General features: G+C 40.4%; 1 protein-coding gene across 1 annotated transcript; it reads left to right on the top strand.

Annotated features, from left to right (window-relative positions):
- Positions 1 to 10,107: 10,107 nt before the first annotated feature.
- On the top strand, positions 10,108 to 15,990 carry tmprss5 (transmembrane serine protease 5). Its single transcript, XM_068728683.1, has 13 exons — positions 10,108 to 10,173; positions 11,068 to 11,206; positions 11,580 to 11,660; positions 12,234 to 12,347; positions 12,712 to 12,847; positions 13,076 to 13,189; positions 13,284 to 13,327; positions 13,510 to 13,672; positions 13,817 to 14,001; positions 14,508 to 14,606; positions 14,721 to 14,863; positions 14,954 to 15,106; positions 15,874 to 15,990. Exons 1-13 carry the CDS (start codon positions 10,171 to 10,173, stop codon positions 15,880 to 15,882), a joined length of 1,383 nt encoding a protein of 460 aa, XP_068584784.1. The 5' UTR covers positions 10,108 to 10,170; the 3' UTR covers positions 15,883 to 15,990.
- Positions 15,991 to 16,141: the final 151 nt, after the last annotated feature.

The following is a 16,141-nucleotide window of genomic DNA, read 5'->3' as shown; positions in this document are numbered from 1 at the left end:
CAGTCATAGTATGGCCTGTTGAAAACAGTCATAGTATAGCCTGTCGAAAAAAGTGAAAAAAAAACAGTCATAGTATGTTGAAAAAAGTCAAAAAACAGTCCTAGGATAGTTTGTCTAAAATTCAGTCACAGCAATAGCATGTTGAAGTTAATTGTTTTGCTTAAGGATACATAGACATTAGACAGGAAGAGCAAGAGCTGGGGATTGAACCTACGACCCTCTGATTGAAAGGCAGCTCTGCTCACCACTTAGCCACAGACACCAGTTGAGAACCAAGGGCATAGTATGTCTATAAAAAGTCATAGTATAGCATGTAGAAAACAGTCATAGTATAAGTATGTCGAAAAAAGTGGAAAAACAGTCATAGTATAGCATGTCGAAAACAGTCATAATATAGCCTGTCGAAAACAGTCATAGTATAGCCTGTCGGAAAAAGTCAAAAACGGTCGTAGTATAGCATGTCAAAAAAGTCAAAAAACAGTCATAGTATATTATGTCAAAAACGGTCATAGTATGTCAAAAAAAGTCAAAAACAGTCATAGTATAGCATGTGGAAAAATGTAAAAACGGTCATAGTATAATATGTCAAAAAGGTCAGAAACAGTCATAGTATAGCATGTCAAAAAACTTTAAAAAAAAGTAATAGTATAGCATGTCGAAAACAGTCAAAAACGGTCACACTATATCATACTATATCATGTCAAATAAGTCATAGTATAGCTTGTCCAAAAAGTCATAGTATAGCATGTCAAAAAAGTCATAGTATAGCATGTCCAAAATGTCATAGTATCGTGTGTCAAAAAAGTCATAGTATAGCATGTCCAAAATGTCATAGTATCGTGTGTCAAAAAAGTCATAGTATAGCATGTCCAAAATGTCATAGTATAGTGTGTCAAATAAGTCATAGTATAGCATGTCCAAAAAGTCATAGTATATTGTGTCAAGAAAGTCATAATATAGCATGTCAAAAAAGTTATAGTATAGCATGTCAAAAAAGTAATAATATAGCATGTCAATAAAGTCATAGTATAGCATATTCTTTATCAAGGAGAAGAAAGTATTCTTTGAAGACTCGTTGGCTGTTACACCCCTTAAGACCAGTACAAGAGGAGAGGACATATATCTGGACACAAAGAAGATTTTCACTAAAAGGGAAATGGTGAAACAAGTGGTTTCAATAACCACAGATGGAGCCGCTGCCATGGTAGGAAGAGAGAAAGGCACAGTGGTGAGAATGAAAGAAGACATTCCTGAGCTCATCTCATACCATTGCATAATTCATCAGTCTGTCCTGTGCTCCACCTTGTCAGAAGAATATGCTGAGTTGATGAACATAATTGATAGTGATTGACATTCTCAGAGCATCCTCTTACCACCTTCTGCTGCACAACAACGAAAGATGGCTCAGCAAAGGCCGGGTGTTGGAGCGCTTTTGGTCCATGCGAAGGGAAATTGCTGCGTTTCCTTAAACAGCTGAAGAGCCAGAAGGCAACACAATGTTCTCTCTTTTTAGAAGACGAGAACAATATGCATATCATTGCTTTTCGGGTAGACATCACTTCACATTTGAGTGAACTGAACGTAAAGCTGCAGGGCAAAAACAATTCAGTTTGTGACCCGATGACAGCTGTACGCTCCTTCCAGAGGAAACTTGAGGTGTTTAAGGAAGACCTGCAGGCAGACTGTGCACACTTTCCAACAGTGCACGATCAGGTTCAGGGTGAGCGAGATGTATCTTCTTTTGTTAACTTGTTGACACGCTGATTGTAAACTTCAGCATCACGTTTTGAAAGCTTCAGCCTTGGACAGCAGCTCACTCTGTTCCTTCAGAACCCATTCCTCATCACAGATGTCAGGGGGTTCTCAAAGGAAGTCACACAGCACTTTAAGGCGGGCAAATGCTGGGCCTTTCCAGGTGCAACTGATCAATCTTCAAGCAGACGTAGCCCTAAAAGAGCATTTTGGAGGAACTGACCATGCCACTTTCTGGCTCCAAATGGTCACGGAAACAGCTTGCCCAGGTCTGAGGAAAGTAGCCCTGTACATCTTAACCATGTTCCGCTCCACACACAGCTGGGAGGCTGCTATTTCCACTATGAACATTATTATAAACAAATATCGTTCCAGGATATCCAATGAGCACCTTCACATGTGTATGAGACTAGCCCTGACACCATTCCAGCCCAGATACAATAGGCTACTTGAATAAATAGCGCAAGTTAGATATTATTGTAATGTTCCAGACGTGGAGATTTTCTTTGAATTTTAATTGAATACCTTTGTACTATATTATGACTTTTTAATGACTTTTTTGACATATTATACCATGACTTTTTTCGACATACAATTTTGACATACTGTACAATGACTTTTAATTACTTTTTCAACGTTCTCTTCAATTACTTTTTTCAACAAGCTTTACTATGACGTTTTATGATTTCTTTCGACATACTATACTGAATTTTTTAATTTTATTTATTATTTTTTATTTATACAACACACAGACACAGTGACAAGCATGCTCAAACAACACCAACACCTGTCATCAATGCAAGTGCTGTTAGCTAAAGTGAACCATTTTGGGAGAACTCCTTCGCACTTGTGGAAGTGTGATAGATTAGATGTTTTGTTTTATGTGTGGCCTTTTTCTGTGCGGCCCTCAATCATTTTGCATTAAAAAAAAAGTCATCAACAAGGTCATCGATTAGTATGCCATAAAAAGTCATAGTATATTGTGACATTTTTGACATAAAAAAATGTCACATTGTAGTCAATCATAGTCTATCATAAAAAATGTCTTTGAAAAAGTCACAGTGACACACACAGAGACGGACCTCAGCCATGGTTCAAACTCTTTGTCATCCAACCATTTGTCCAAAAACTTGCATTCCCCCATCAGCTGGGTAGTTTAGGTGTAAAGGGACCTTGGCGTAACATTATTAAGCAGTCAGTCAGATTCCATAAAGGAACTACACTGAACCCAAAACGCTCCTAAACAGTGATTCAATTAATGTCAACCTCAGCATACAATGCCTTTGGACAAACATACACATCAAAAACAAGATAATCTCTGAAAATCGTGTTTAAGACAAAGACTGTATGAAATATGGATGCAGCCTCCCTGACGTCACACATACATTATGGTCATTTAGCAGATGCTTTTATCCAGAAGCAACTTACAATTCAGTATCTATCAATACACTGTAGGCACAGCTATGGGAGCAATTCTGGGGTTAAATGTCTTGCTCAAGGACACATTGACATGAGACTAGTAGAGCAGGGGATAGAACCGACGACCCTCTGATTGAAAGGCGGCTCTGCGCTCCACTTAGCCACGGTCACCCCATAGGTTTGAGCTGATGTGAAACTGGGTTGATTTTCGACACTAACTCTAAAAATGGGCCAAGAGGTGGATCGTCAGTGGCTCTGATGTGGGCCCGGGTGACATAGCAGAGGAGAAAGCTAGCAGCTAGCTACGTGGTACTTAAAATTCAAATGGGGGGAGTTGTGTAATAATATGTTTATGCATTATTATTAGTTTTAACTATGTATTTCAACCATTTATCCATTACTTTTAACGAACTGTTCAGGCTTTCCTGCTCACTTATGACTCATGCAATATCAATTGCAACATGTGGTGTTCAGGTGTTACAGTTGATTCCATATATAGGTTTTTAATTATGTTTTCTATTTTTACAATAAATTGAGCTTCAGTCTTTCCACGTACCTGGTGGCAACAGCAGAAGTGCCCCCTTGGGTACACATATCCCTCGGGCAATCGCTGGTCTTCTCTCCATCGTCTCTTGTTGGCCGTAATTCAACCTGAATTTTTCACTTTTACAGCGCGACTTTGGCCCAGCCCATGATTTGGATAAAGACAATGCTGCTGATCCCTCTTAACAGTTTATTTGCTTCCGACATAAACCTTCCCAGTTTCAAGCTGTTTATAGAGTGTATGTGTCAGCTGGGCGACTTGCAAACAGCTGGAGTCACTCCAGGCTCTGTTGTGACCTTTGATGGCACTCTGCCACAGCCACAGCTGGCCTGTGTTTTATCCCAGATGTGAAAGGTGTTAAGAATCAGCACATCAGGTCTGCCGCTGCTTCCTGCACAACACAGTGAAAGCGAGACCTCTTGTTAAATACAAGCACTGGCAGTATTTACTGTACTGTTAGGTTTTTATATTCTGCTTATGCTAATGCAATGTTTCTTTGGTTTCCTGTTCTATTGTCTACATTTTATCCTAAAGTATCCTCCCTGTGAATGTTTTATTGTGTAATCTATTTTCTAAATATAACTGCAACCCTGTCAGCCAAATTCCAGGCTGCAGTGTTTACAATTTCTCTCTACAAAGATCACGCTCTCGTTTTCTCGTGCTCTGTGTTTTTTCAACTCATTAAATTTTGCCACACACAGGGATAATTTGAGCTTCTTTTCAACTACAGTATGAGATTCTATTGACCCCCCCCCCCAAGGAGTCACAAGGTTCGTCTGACAAGTTGCGTGATGATTAGAAAGAAAATTGTCTGACTTGTGAATGACTGTGGCTAAGTGGAGAGCAGGGCTGCCTTTCAGTCAGAGATTGGTAGTTCAAACCCCAGCTCCTGCTCTGCTAGTCCTTGAGCAAAACACTTATCCCCAAAATTGCTCCTGTATCTGTGCCTGTGGTAGATAGACACTGAATTGTAAGTCGCTTTGGATAAAAGTGTCTGCTAAATGACTGTAGTGTAATGACTTCTGCTACATAAGATGATGTTGTATAATGATTTTTTTTTTATTTTAATTTAATAATGTTATCTATTGTTCTTAACTTCGCAAGTTGATTTGCTTTGTTTTTAAAAAGTTCACAAGCCAAAAAGTTTCGCTTCAACCATCTTCTAGAGTTAAAGCTGCGTGTTCAGCGACCGTCGAGAGCTGCTCTTAGATATAACAGGACACAAGCAAAGGTTTGACAGCACAACAACTACATTACATTAATCTTACAATTCAGTTTCTATCTATACATTACTACAGGAGCAAGTTTGGGATTAATGAAGTGCCTTGCTCAATTGAGAGTGGAGGAGGAGCTGGGAATCAAACCACCGACCCTCTGATTGAAAGGCAGCCCTGTTCTCCACTTATCCACGGTCACCCATACAGAGCTACATTGATATTAAGAGAGCCGGCAAATAAAAAATAAATAAATAAATTATTCAAACTGCCAATTCAGAAGACAATTGACTACCCTGTTTTTTTGACTACCCTGCTTTTTCCTTTGATAAAACAGCTTTTACATTACGGTCATTTAGCAGACGCTTTTATCCAAAGCGACTTACAATTTAGTAATTCAGCAATCTATCTACATACTGTAGATGGGAGCAATTTTTGGGGTTAAGTGTCTTGCTCAAGGACACATTGACATGAGACTAGTAGAGCAGGAGCCAGGGATCCCCTGGCCAGCCAACCCTCTGATTGAAAGGCGGCCCTGCTCTCCACTTAGCCATGGTCGCCCCTATTGTTTTTTGCTCTTCGTAAAATCTATTATCTATGATCTATTTAGGCTTGATTTAATTGAAATATTTAATGAACGTACTGATTTATTAGTAAGCAGTAGGAGCAGTGTCATCAAGGGCGTTTAAAGAGTCAACAGCAGTTGGAAAAGCCTTTCCGATATTTCTAGTCTAGACGATCAAACCATCTGGAATGAAGCATTCTTTCTAACCTTCCAACAGAGTTAATTTTTTCTACAAAGGAATTAATTTATCTTGGCAAAATAGTTCATTTTGACTCTGTAACCCCTCCACCTTCAATCTCCACCCTGTGTTTAGTGCAAGGCCACGCTCAGTGGTGGAGCAGATTGAGTGGGAGCCAGCGCTAATGTTATCTCCTCTGTTTAATTAGAGTGAGCGTGGTGGGCAGCTAAACCAAACCACATTACCCACCATCTGGTGGGGAGCAGCTCCGCTCATATACCCACCCTCACTATCATTAGCCCCTACAAGACAGGACACAAACACATACATGACAGCTATTTATTCATCCTGCCACTTTCAATATAGACACAACTGCATACCATTTAGCCGCTATGATGAGGCCACACTCCGTCATGTTTAGACCTGTCGTAAATGTAGTTTTGTGTAATTACAATACGCCGCACACTAAAATTTCCAAATAAAATGCCAAAGATTCTAAAATCCACAAACTGTCCTCCACAGGTTCTGTATAAATGGTTATTTTTCTCTGGCATTTCTGCTTCCCACGTCTTTATTATCTGTGACCTCCAACATGTTGAACAATAAGGAAACAATCTAGATGAACAAGTAATAATCATACATTTAGTTGCCATGAATATGGATTTGCTTAATATTTACACAAAAATAAATCAATATTTTTAATTTTCACTTCACGTCACGTCACCTCTCAGCAGATCTTAAATGTAATTCCTTCATCTACCACAAGAGTGCAGTATGCTACCACAGCTAACAGCCAGCAGGGCTCAAGCACTATTGAAGCACAGAGGAGAGAGTCTGGCACTGTGTGTGTGTGTGTGTGTGTGTGTGTGTGTGTGTGTGTGTGTGTGTATTTTTCGACCGTATACATTTGAGGTAAGGTATATTCACATAATACAATAATTTGACCCACAGCTGTACTGGTTTGGACGTGTCCAAGGATGGAGGATTAAATCTGACCCAAACCCTCAGGATGGAGCGCCGAGCTTTGAAGCAAATTTTATGTAGTGGCCAAATGGTGGAATTACGACTTCTGTGTTAGTCACGTGATGTCATGGGGCCCAAATAGACTTCCAGTAACTCAGGGACCACTTTCTTTTGAGGTAAGTCAATTTCCCAGTACAAGCACTCGTTATTTGAAGCATTAGGTCGAAAAAGGTTTTAAAATGCACTGATAGCTGAATCCAGCCTTATTATTATCCTTCCTCTTTTAATGTGACTTAACAGCCCAAGAACTAGCTGGACCAAGGGCTGGAAGGCGGGCTTAAAGGAAATGCTAGTATACTTGCTCTATAGGCCCTATAATCCAGAAGATCGGCAGAAGATCCGGGTAACTTCATCTGAATTCTACTCGGAAGTCAAACTATTTTTGTTTTATGTGGCTCTGAGCAATGAAGGAGGTGCCGCTCCCGACACTGTATACAGTCCTCTTTATACATCCATTATACATCGATGACATGCTACGAATATCTTTAGGTTCAGTGCAACTTACACTCATCATAACAATGTTCATGGCAAATAAACGTCCATAAATCCACAGATTCTATGAAAAAGATTTTCCTTAGAACTCCATTTGCTTTAGAATGATCACGTTTTTTAAGTTTTCTTCAGTATTAAAGTAATTTGTTAATAGTTGTCAACAAACAGGAGCAACAACTAGCTAATTCTACATACATTTAAATTTGCCGAAAACCAAAACAATGGCCGCTTGTTTGCCAATTCATATTCTGCAATTTCAATTAAAATCTTTGAGTAAAAGGATTAGCGTTGTGTGCTTTTATATGAAAATAAAGATGTGTTTGTTGCTCTGTTTAAAGTGATGAATGATTCACAGACTGAACAAACCAGACATAGCAGGTTGAACTTCATAGGTGCTGGTACGTAGATTTTGTTAGGTATAGACAGAGGCAGGTTAGGTATAAGCTTATTCAAACTGCTGGTAGCTTCATATTTAACGGACCAATACAAGAGTGCTATAGATCACTCAGCACAAAAGTGAAATGTATTCCCCAAAATAAGGAATGATTTCTTTTAAAAAAAAGTAAAAATTGAGTCTAAAAAACATTCAGATATACACATTTGGAACATGTGAGGTGGTGTTAATGTTATACGAACTTGTGCGATAGGACAACTGTGGGAACTCCAACCCTCGATGGCAGCCTCTGTTGAGAGATCACGGCCAACAGCATCAATGGCACGACTCTCTTGAAAGCCCACACATCAATGAGTCAGTGATAAATGCCTTGCTGGGCCGGACTTTGGCAAAAAAAAAAGAGTAGAGGCGAATGCTATCCAAACTTTCAAAAGAAGCTTCCCTCTTTTCTGCTCAGTTAGAGCCTACAGTGGGATTTCCAAGCAATGTAGAGACCGCACCTGATGTTGACGGTTTGGACACTCAGAGACAAATGTACTAATGGCTGAGATAAGAGTGAAGCTGATCAAATCTCACTGCGTGAAACAGGGAGAGTGATTCACCCTCTGAGCACTGAGCAGAGAGACATCCAACTCCAAACTGGGCTGCAGCCAGCCTCTCCACAGTGGACTGTGGAGCATGAACACATCGCATGCATGACGTCCACACTGGGCCTCTGTCACTCTGGGACACCAAGGTGACTGTTATTGCTATCGGAAATTTGTAACAAAAGATTGAACACGTTAAATAATGGTGTATGTTATACATTTTGTCTAGACAATCACTCATAAGACACTGAAGTAATAGTTAACTGGCCTAGTTATAACATCAAGTGAAGTGTATTTGATAACCTACCTACAAACTCAAAAGCTTCAACAAAAACTTAACATCATAACCTTAATGAATGCAGGATATATTACAGGACTGTTGCAAAAGACAGTTTTAGCTAAGTGTACCTGTACAATACCTACTGTATATCATAGGCACCACCTTTATAGGCAGTACTATTCACGAGTTTGTCTTTAAAATCATGAAGCAACAATGCTGAAGAACAAAGGAGGAAAACGCAACATTTATACAATTTAAAGAGAATAAGGATCATTTTAAAAAACTTGGCCAGGGCAAGTTCTTCCATATCCGGTACTTCATATTGCGCCACAAAACAAGGATGCATGAGAGATAAATAACCATGATGGAAGAACTGATCAGGTACATGCTTATCCCCGGATTAAAATTGATTTATCCACGGTCAAATGTTTTCTAGCAAACTGAAAGGCAGCTCTGTAAATCCCTGTTGACTTGGCTGTCTGAGAAAACCAGTTTCACCAGAAGAGGGAGACATCAAGTCTCTGTTAAAAACGACCAAACAGCTGCTGTGTTCCCCTTTCTCCTCTGTTTGCCCATTAAAAAGAACAATTAAGCACAATGCTAACATTATCAAACATTATTAACCTCACAACCCTCGTGATATGTATTTCGGTTGTTCCTCCATCGCATGCAATTTGCAGTGCTCATTACTCTGTGTTTGATTTCCAAATAATTCCGTATGGCTCCTATTAGATGAGACAAATAGATCTGAGCCATTTCTTGGATTCGGCCTCGACAGTCGGACACGGAGGAATTTTCTTCCTGGCAGTTGCTCCCTTCACCTGGACTCTGACTAATCCCACGCCACGCATATGGGAGATACATATACATCCTTTGTATTATACTGTATATTATTTTACCTACAAGGATCAAATTATGAATTTCTTTCCAATAAGAAAAAACAATGTTTTGTCTGAGAGGTGATGTGAAGACAGGCTTTGATCACTCTCAAACTATTTCCTCACCATTTTCAACCAGCACATCTGAGTTATTAATTATTCGTACTCTTCTTAGAGTTAATTATTTCACTTTAAAGCCTCTCCAGCTACCTTTTTTTCGACTGTACTTAAAACAAAGACGATATTTGTAATAGAGAAGAAGAATATCGATGGAGATTCTGATTATTATGAGCTGGTTTAAAGGGTGAGCAGAGAGGAGAAAGTTTCATCTGTCATCAGGCACACAGAACAGACTTCATTTTGTTCTTGAGTGTAGAGAGACGATAGCTTTGGATTCCAAATGATGGGGATTGACATGATATGAGACTTTTCAACAATCTGCAATAATGACCTTTTCACAGAATCTACAAACTGTCAGGTAATAACACGTCTCAGGTGAAAACGGACAATCTTTTGGCACAGGTAAAAAGTGTTACCTAGCAACACCTGGTGTCCTATCAATAGTCAGCTTGGAGGTATCTCTGGAGATGCTCCCCCCCTACAAAGACCTGGTTCAGCTTGCTTCAACAGGCCCCATGACCCCCCTGGACAAACAACAGCCTCATTCTCTGCACTGCTGCTGACCTCATTGTCTCTTTGTGAAGGGAAAATCCGGAGTTGCATTCTGTTAAATGGCAAATGGTGCATCAACTGCAAGCAGGACGGACCTCTCTGCCTCCAGCACAGGCCTACAGATGAGCACGGACACCGCTGCTTTTTCCTCTGGACTGTACCCAAGGAAAACATGGTAAGAAAGACCAAATATTCACAACACCATGTTCTATCTGGTTAATGTATGCAATCCTGACAACAACACCTCTCTCACACCGTCACCTGCACCGTCACAAATCACAGGAACTGCTGTTACACATGTAGCTTTTACTTCAGAACTGTATCACACTTGTTCCTGTCCCATTTAATGATGTTTTTTTTTTTTTTTTTTTTATATAATTCATGTGCAACAAATGACCTATGCTGCACAGCTGTTGTGAATTTCTTAAGTGCTCTTGCACTGTATGCAACTCATGCTCAGTCTTTATCCAGACTCACATGCTTAGCTACACTCAAGTACCACAGTAATACAAGACAGCAGATGCTTTGCCATTTATTTAGTATGGATTGTGTACTGTAATTGTATGATACCAAGTCTGCATCTCATAGCTATACAAAGAGCTTCCATATAATGACTGCAACACTCTCAATATGTCGCTTAAAGAAGCAGCGTCTCTTTGGAGAGAAAGCCCAATAAAAACACACACTCTGGGGTGATAAAGCTTTTCTGAGAAAAGGAGCAAGAAATGTGTTTTAACCTGAAATATGTTGTACAAGACGCAAAACAGACTTGCTCATTATACCTTTGCACACTGAAGAGATGTACAACACGCACACCTGTGCACATCTACTGCTCTGACTCCATACATCAGACTGGTCAGTGGGAGGGGGGGGGGGGGGGGGGGGGGTTAATATTCAAGATTACAGTGTTACTAACTCAATCTGACAGAGCCTGACAGGTGCACTGCTGTTTAGGGGCAGATGGTCAGCAGGTAGTTTTTTTTGTCACAAGTAAGCAAACTTGCCAAAATTCTAACAAATAGGAACAAGCTGTAAATGAGGCCTGACGTGCCAACTGTACTTCTTATAGAGTCTTGATGAAGACACATTGTCAGTGATTGAGAACCCGGCGGCTGTCAGCCATCCGTATCATTCAGAGAAAACAGCAGGAGTTGCAGGGACCAAGGGAGTCTGGAGATGCATAAAAGGGATTCACTCTACGAGTCACGGTAAGCTTCCGTGGCGCACCACCCAATGGGCACAAAAGTGCAACAGCAGTCTTGCGTCACAAGTGCAAAAAAACCCCCTGAAAGCTGTTAAAATAGGCTACCCTAAATATAAAGGGCAAGTCTAATTAAAACCAAAACCATCTACAGTTCAGCAAAAATATTAAGTGCTTTTTTTTTAATTTATTTTTTTTAAATGTCACTGTGTAGATTTGCTTTTCAACTCTTTAGTGTTGTATGTATCGAATATAGCCGCCTCTGTCTCGGAGCTGTGTGTTGATATACTGTACATGTAACAGTTGACATTTAATTATTCTTCTCGACTCATATCTGGGGGTCCGGAGGCATTAACTCCATTGTTTAATTGTTGCTTTAGCTCACAGGCTGGTGAGGCTGCTGGCAGCAGTGTGTGCTGTTGGACTACTGGGAGGCTTAGCTGTAGGTGTCTGGTTTCTAGGTGAGTCATTGTGTTGAGACAGAATCAGTAAATTAGCTTAACTGTAACCAGGAGACGAATGTTCAAAATGTTGTGTTACAACTTCTCAGGCTTCTGTACTATTTCAGGTCACAGCAGAGCCCGACAGATGAGGGCAATACAATCAGCTTTTGTAAGGCTTAACAAAAAAAAATTGTATTGGGCTATAACTGAGAATTATTGTCATTATTGCTTGCTTTATCTAACCAACGCTCCAAAACAAACAAAATGAATATTTGATATGTCTTTATCTAAGGCAGATCAGCAGATTTTCCTATTTGAGAAGCTTTTGCAAAAGGCACAAATACAACAAGACCGTGCAGAGTATTGTTTTCGTGAACCTCTTTACTAATCACTAGAACTCCTGGGTATAAAAGTATTTCATGCATCCTTTTCTGCAGAGTGCAGTTTCATTGCTCTGCCAGACAGGGCTCCTCTGTTTCTGGGTACTAATTCAGATAATCTGGTAACATTTAATGAAAACAAACACATTTCTGCTGCGTATCTCCCTGGCTAATTAAAAGACTGACGAACTACACCTTTATCTACATATAGTGAAACTTCTGCTGAGGCCTTCTTACTCCCAAAGTCCAGTGGGACTCGGGGATACAAAGGAGACGCCTTTCTGCAATGTGACAGAAGATATCTCTACCTCTGACCCCAGGAAAGGTCTGTGTTTCCTCATGCCTTTGTCTGTTTGTTTCACTGATTTAAGATTTAACGCTGCATGAGAGTGTCATTATTATGCGGTTCATCATGCTGGGTCACGGTTCACCTTTGAAGTGATTTTTTTTTTTTTAGTTGAACAGTAGCAAAATTACCATTCAACAGCTGCTTCTTGTTGCCTTTTGTTCACTCGTGAGAGATGCCCATTGACTGACATGAAAACATCACACATAATGATCTGTTTCTATTGACCACATTAGCATATGCTTGTGTTTTTCCTAATCATGCCCCACGCATAGAAGATGCTTGTTCATTACTGTTGACTGAGCGCTTGTCTCTGGAGGGATTTTCAATCAATCAGGTTCAGTGTTTTACAGAATCAGCCCAGAGAACTCCCTCCTAGAGATTCAGCTGGGGAAGCTGCCCACCTGGCTGCCAGTGTGCTACGAGAGGTGGAACTCTTCACTGGGAACGCTGGTCTGCAGACAGCTTGGTTCTCTGAGGTTTGCATTCCTGACAGGATCACACACTATCTCAGGCCTTTTACGCTGATTGAGACTGGAGTACCCACTCACTAACTTTTAGTTTAATCTTAGCCCGCTTAACCAAGGTTGAAGGCTCAGCTGATTTATGATTTGCTAATACCTCTTTTGCAATCTCGCTTCGCACGTTATGAGTCTGAATTATCTTCACACTCACTGTCGCCCACTTTGCATATTTTCTCTGACCAGACTGACCGAGCACAAAGGAGTGAATCTAACTGATATTGGGCCAAATTATACTGATGGCTTCATACAAATTACCTCAGAACACAAGAGCAATCTGGAAAATATGTGGCAAGTCAGGTAAGGCACTTTGTCGGACATCACACTCGTAATGACGCAAAGAAAGTGATTTATTAATTTTGCATCATGAGTTACACAATTTATTTTCATTTAGGGGGAACTGTGTCACAGGGAAGGTTATCGCTTTGCAATGTTTTGGTGAGCAAATTCAACTTTTTGTTTGACTTTGCATCCTACACCTAAGCCCTGCAGCTCCATAAAAAAATACTTCACAAAAAAACCTTCATATCAGCATCGGACAGAGAGTATGATGTCATTTGCTACGGCACTTTCTGACCAATCCATATCCTTTTTTTTTTGATGAATGGATCTCTGAGTAGAGTGTGGGACACGAGCGAAGCTGCCCAGGATAATCGGGGGAGTCGAAGCCACGCTGGGCAGGTGGCCCTGGCAGGTCAGCCTCTACTACAGCAACCGTCACACCTGCGGAGGCTCCATCATCACCAGTCAATGGGTAGTCACAGCTGCCCATTGTGTGCACAAGTAAGACAGCTGACCTTACACTAAAAGGTCTGGGGCTACACGCTCGAAGAAGAATAATCAGTCATTAATAGCTGCACCAAACTGGACACATAACAATTCTCTCTTATCAGCATCTGCCTCTTCTTCTCTCTTGTCAAATGTCAGCTACAGGCTACCTCAGGTATCCAGCTGGGTGGTCTACGCTGGTATTGTCACCCGTAGCTCGGCTAAAATGGCTCAGCACATAGGATACGCTGTGGAGAAGATCATTTACAATAAGAACTACAACCACAGGAGCCATGACAGTGATATAGCGCTGATGAAACTGCGGAGCCCGCTGAATTTCTCAGGTCAGTATGGGAGGCTCATTACAAGCTTTGCACGCAAAACAGATAGCAGCGCCGCAAAAACACAACAAAATGGGAATACTATGGCCTCAATTTACCGTTTTATTCCATTATGCTGACACATTACAACAAACAGACCTCCATCAGCACACCGCAGAAGTGATATCCTTAATAACGAATAAGCAATCATTGCAAATGTCTTTCATTTGAACACTTACTGCACACAAGATATCTCCTACTTTCCTAAAAAAAAACACATTATTATGCATTGCACATTGGCCCAAAATCCACTTACATGTCATGAAATAACAATGACTTGTGAATCCATACATATTCATAGCACAAGGTTAACTTGAGGGAGCCCATTACAAGACAAAACCATAACAGAGGGAAATATGTAATAAAATGAAAGTCGTAATAACTATAGAAATGATCTGAATGAAAAATCAAGTCATACAATCGTGTATCCAACCTGCCAGAGCTATTATGTAAATGTTCCCTTTAACTAGACACAATTAGGCCCGTCTGCTTGCCTCCGTACGACTATGATCTTCCAGGGGGCACACAGTGCTGGATCTCTGGATGGGGATACACACAGCCTGATGGCGGTAAGACCCTACAGCGCTGCTCTTAAACACATCTACATCCACTGCAAGTCTAATTCACACATGACGACAGAGTGTACTGGAAGGGCAGCAATAATTGCATGTCTTCTCGCTCAGTTCACTCACCTGACACTCTGAAAGAAGCGCCGGTTCCCATAATAAGCACAAAGAAGTGTAACAGCTCCTGCATGTACGATGGAGAGATCACGCCTCGGATGCTTTGTGCAGGGTATACAGAAGGGAAAGTGGATGCATGCCAGGTCAGTCATATGTTTTGAAAAACTACCTTGCAGGACGTTTTAAAGAGATGAGTCTGAACAGTGAACAGTGTTTGTTGGCTACCTCTCCAGGGGGACAGTGGGGGTCCTCTGGTTTGCCAGGATGAAAATGTGTGGAGGCTGGTCGGGGTCGTCAGCTGGGGGACAGGCTGCGCTGAGCCCAACCATCCAGGAGTTTACACCAAAGTGACCGAATTCTTGGGCTGGATCTACGACATGATTGAGGTAAAAAAGAGCGTGTTACAAATTTTACACTTTGTAGATGAAGATGTTACATACAAAACATACGATCAATGATATGGTCTTGTAAAATATGATGCATTATGGTTTAGACTGCAACTAAAAACTGCTTTCATGAGTGATTAACCTGCAGATCATTTTATTGATTAATGGATTAGTGCAGAAAATGGGGAAAAAAAAGCCCTTCACAATTTCCCAGAGCCCACATCCTCAAAATGCTTGTTTTGACCACTCCAAAAGCCAAAGATATTCAGGTTACTATCACAGGACAACGACAACCAGCAAGCCTTTAAGAAGCTGGAACTATCAAATGATTTCACATGAACTTGATGAGTCGTATATCAAAAAAAGTTGCTGACAATTTTTCTTTCAGTTGACTTAACGTTAAAGTTCTAAAAAAAAAAAGAAGAGTACCCAACAGTCAGAATGCATCAGAAAATAAAGACAAAACATTGATAGGGGTCATTTTGCTGCCGTGTGAGTAGTTTTAGTTTTGTTATTTTGCAGATAATACTTCTGTTCTTTAAAAATGCAGGATTTTTACAAATAATGCAGTGCTTTTATATTGCTATTTTAGTAAAAGATGACAATATTTCTCACTTCACTGCAGACATCAAAGAGTCTAAATACATGTCATACACAGCCATAACAGTGACTATTATCAGCAACAGGAAGGATTTGGAAACTGTAGCCTACAATAGATTAAAGTAGACTTTACACTGCTTGCTAATAAAGTCTGTTTCTCGTTACAGGATTACTGAGGGAGAGGGGGACATGAAGCACAACAAGACGCTCCTGATATTACTGTTTGAAACATTTGAATCATAGTTTTACTTTACATGTCCGTTAAACGATGTACACATACAGACAGGCTGAAGACATCAATATGCATTTTTACGTTATATTTTTCATGTATTTAATATAAATTATGGCTTATATATAAAACTGTGTCCGGTGTTTTTCTTGAGCTGCGGTTCTGTCAGTTGGCTTCTGTGCGCACGTGTCCTCTCATCAAGTTGC

This window comes from Cebidichthys violaceus, unplaced genomic scaffold, assembly GCF_023349555.1.
Source record: "Cebidichthys violaceus isolate CVI_PGR_0920_01 unplaced genomic scaffold, fCebVio1.0.p SCAF_1, whole genome shotgun sequence".
NCBI lineage: Eukaryota > Metazoa > Chordata > Actinopteri > Perciformes > Stichaeidae > Cebidichthys > Cebidichthys violaceus.
This window is presented reverse-complemented; position numbering and strand designations above follow the sequence as displayed.

Coding starts and splice junctions, on each gene's coding strand:
- tmprss5 (XM_068728683.1), top strand. Junction 12,348..12,711: donor TACCTCTGACCCCAGGAAAG/GTCTGTGTTTCC, acceptor AATCAGGTTCAG/TGTTTTACAGAATCAGCCCA. Junction 14,607..14,720: donor ATACACACAGCCTGATGGCG/GTAAGACCCTAC, acceptor CTTCTCGCTCAG/TTCACTCACCTGACACTCTG.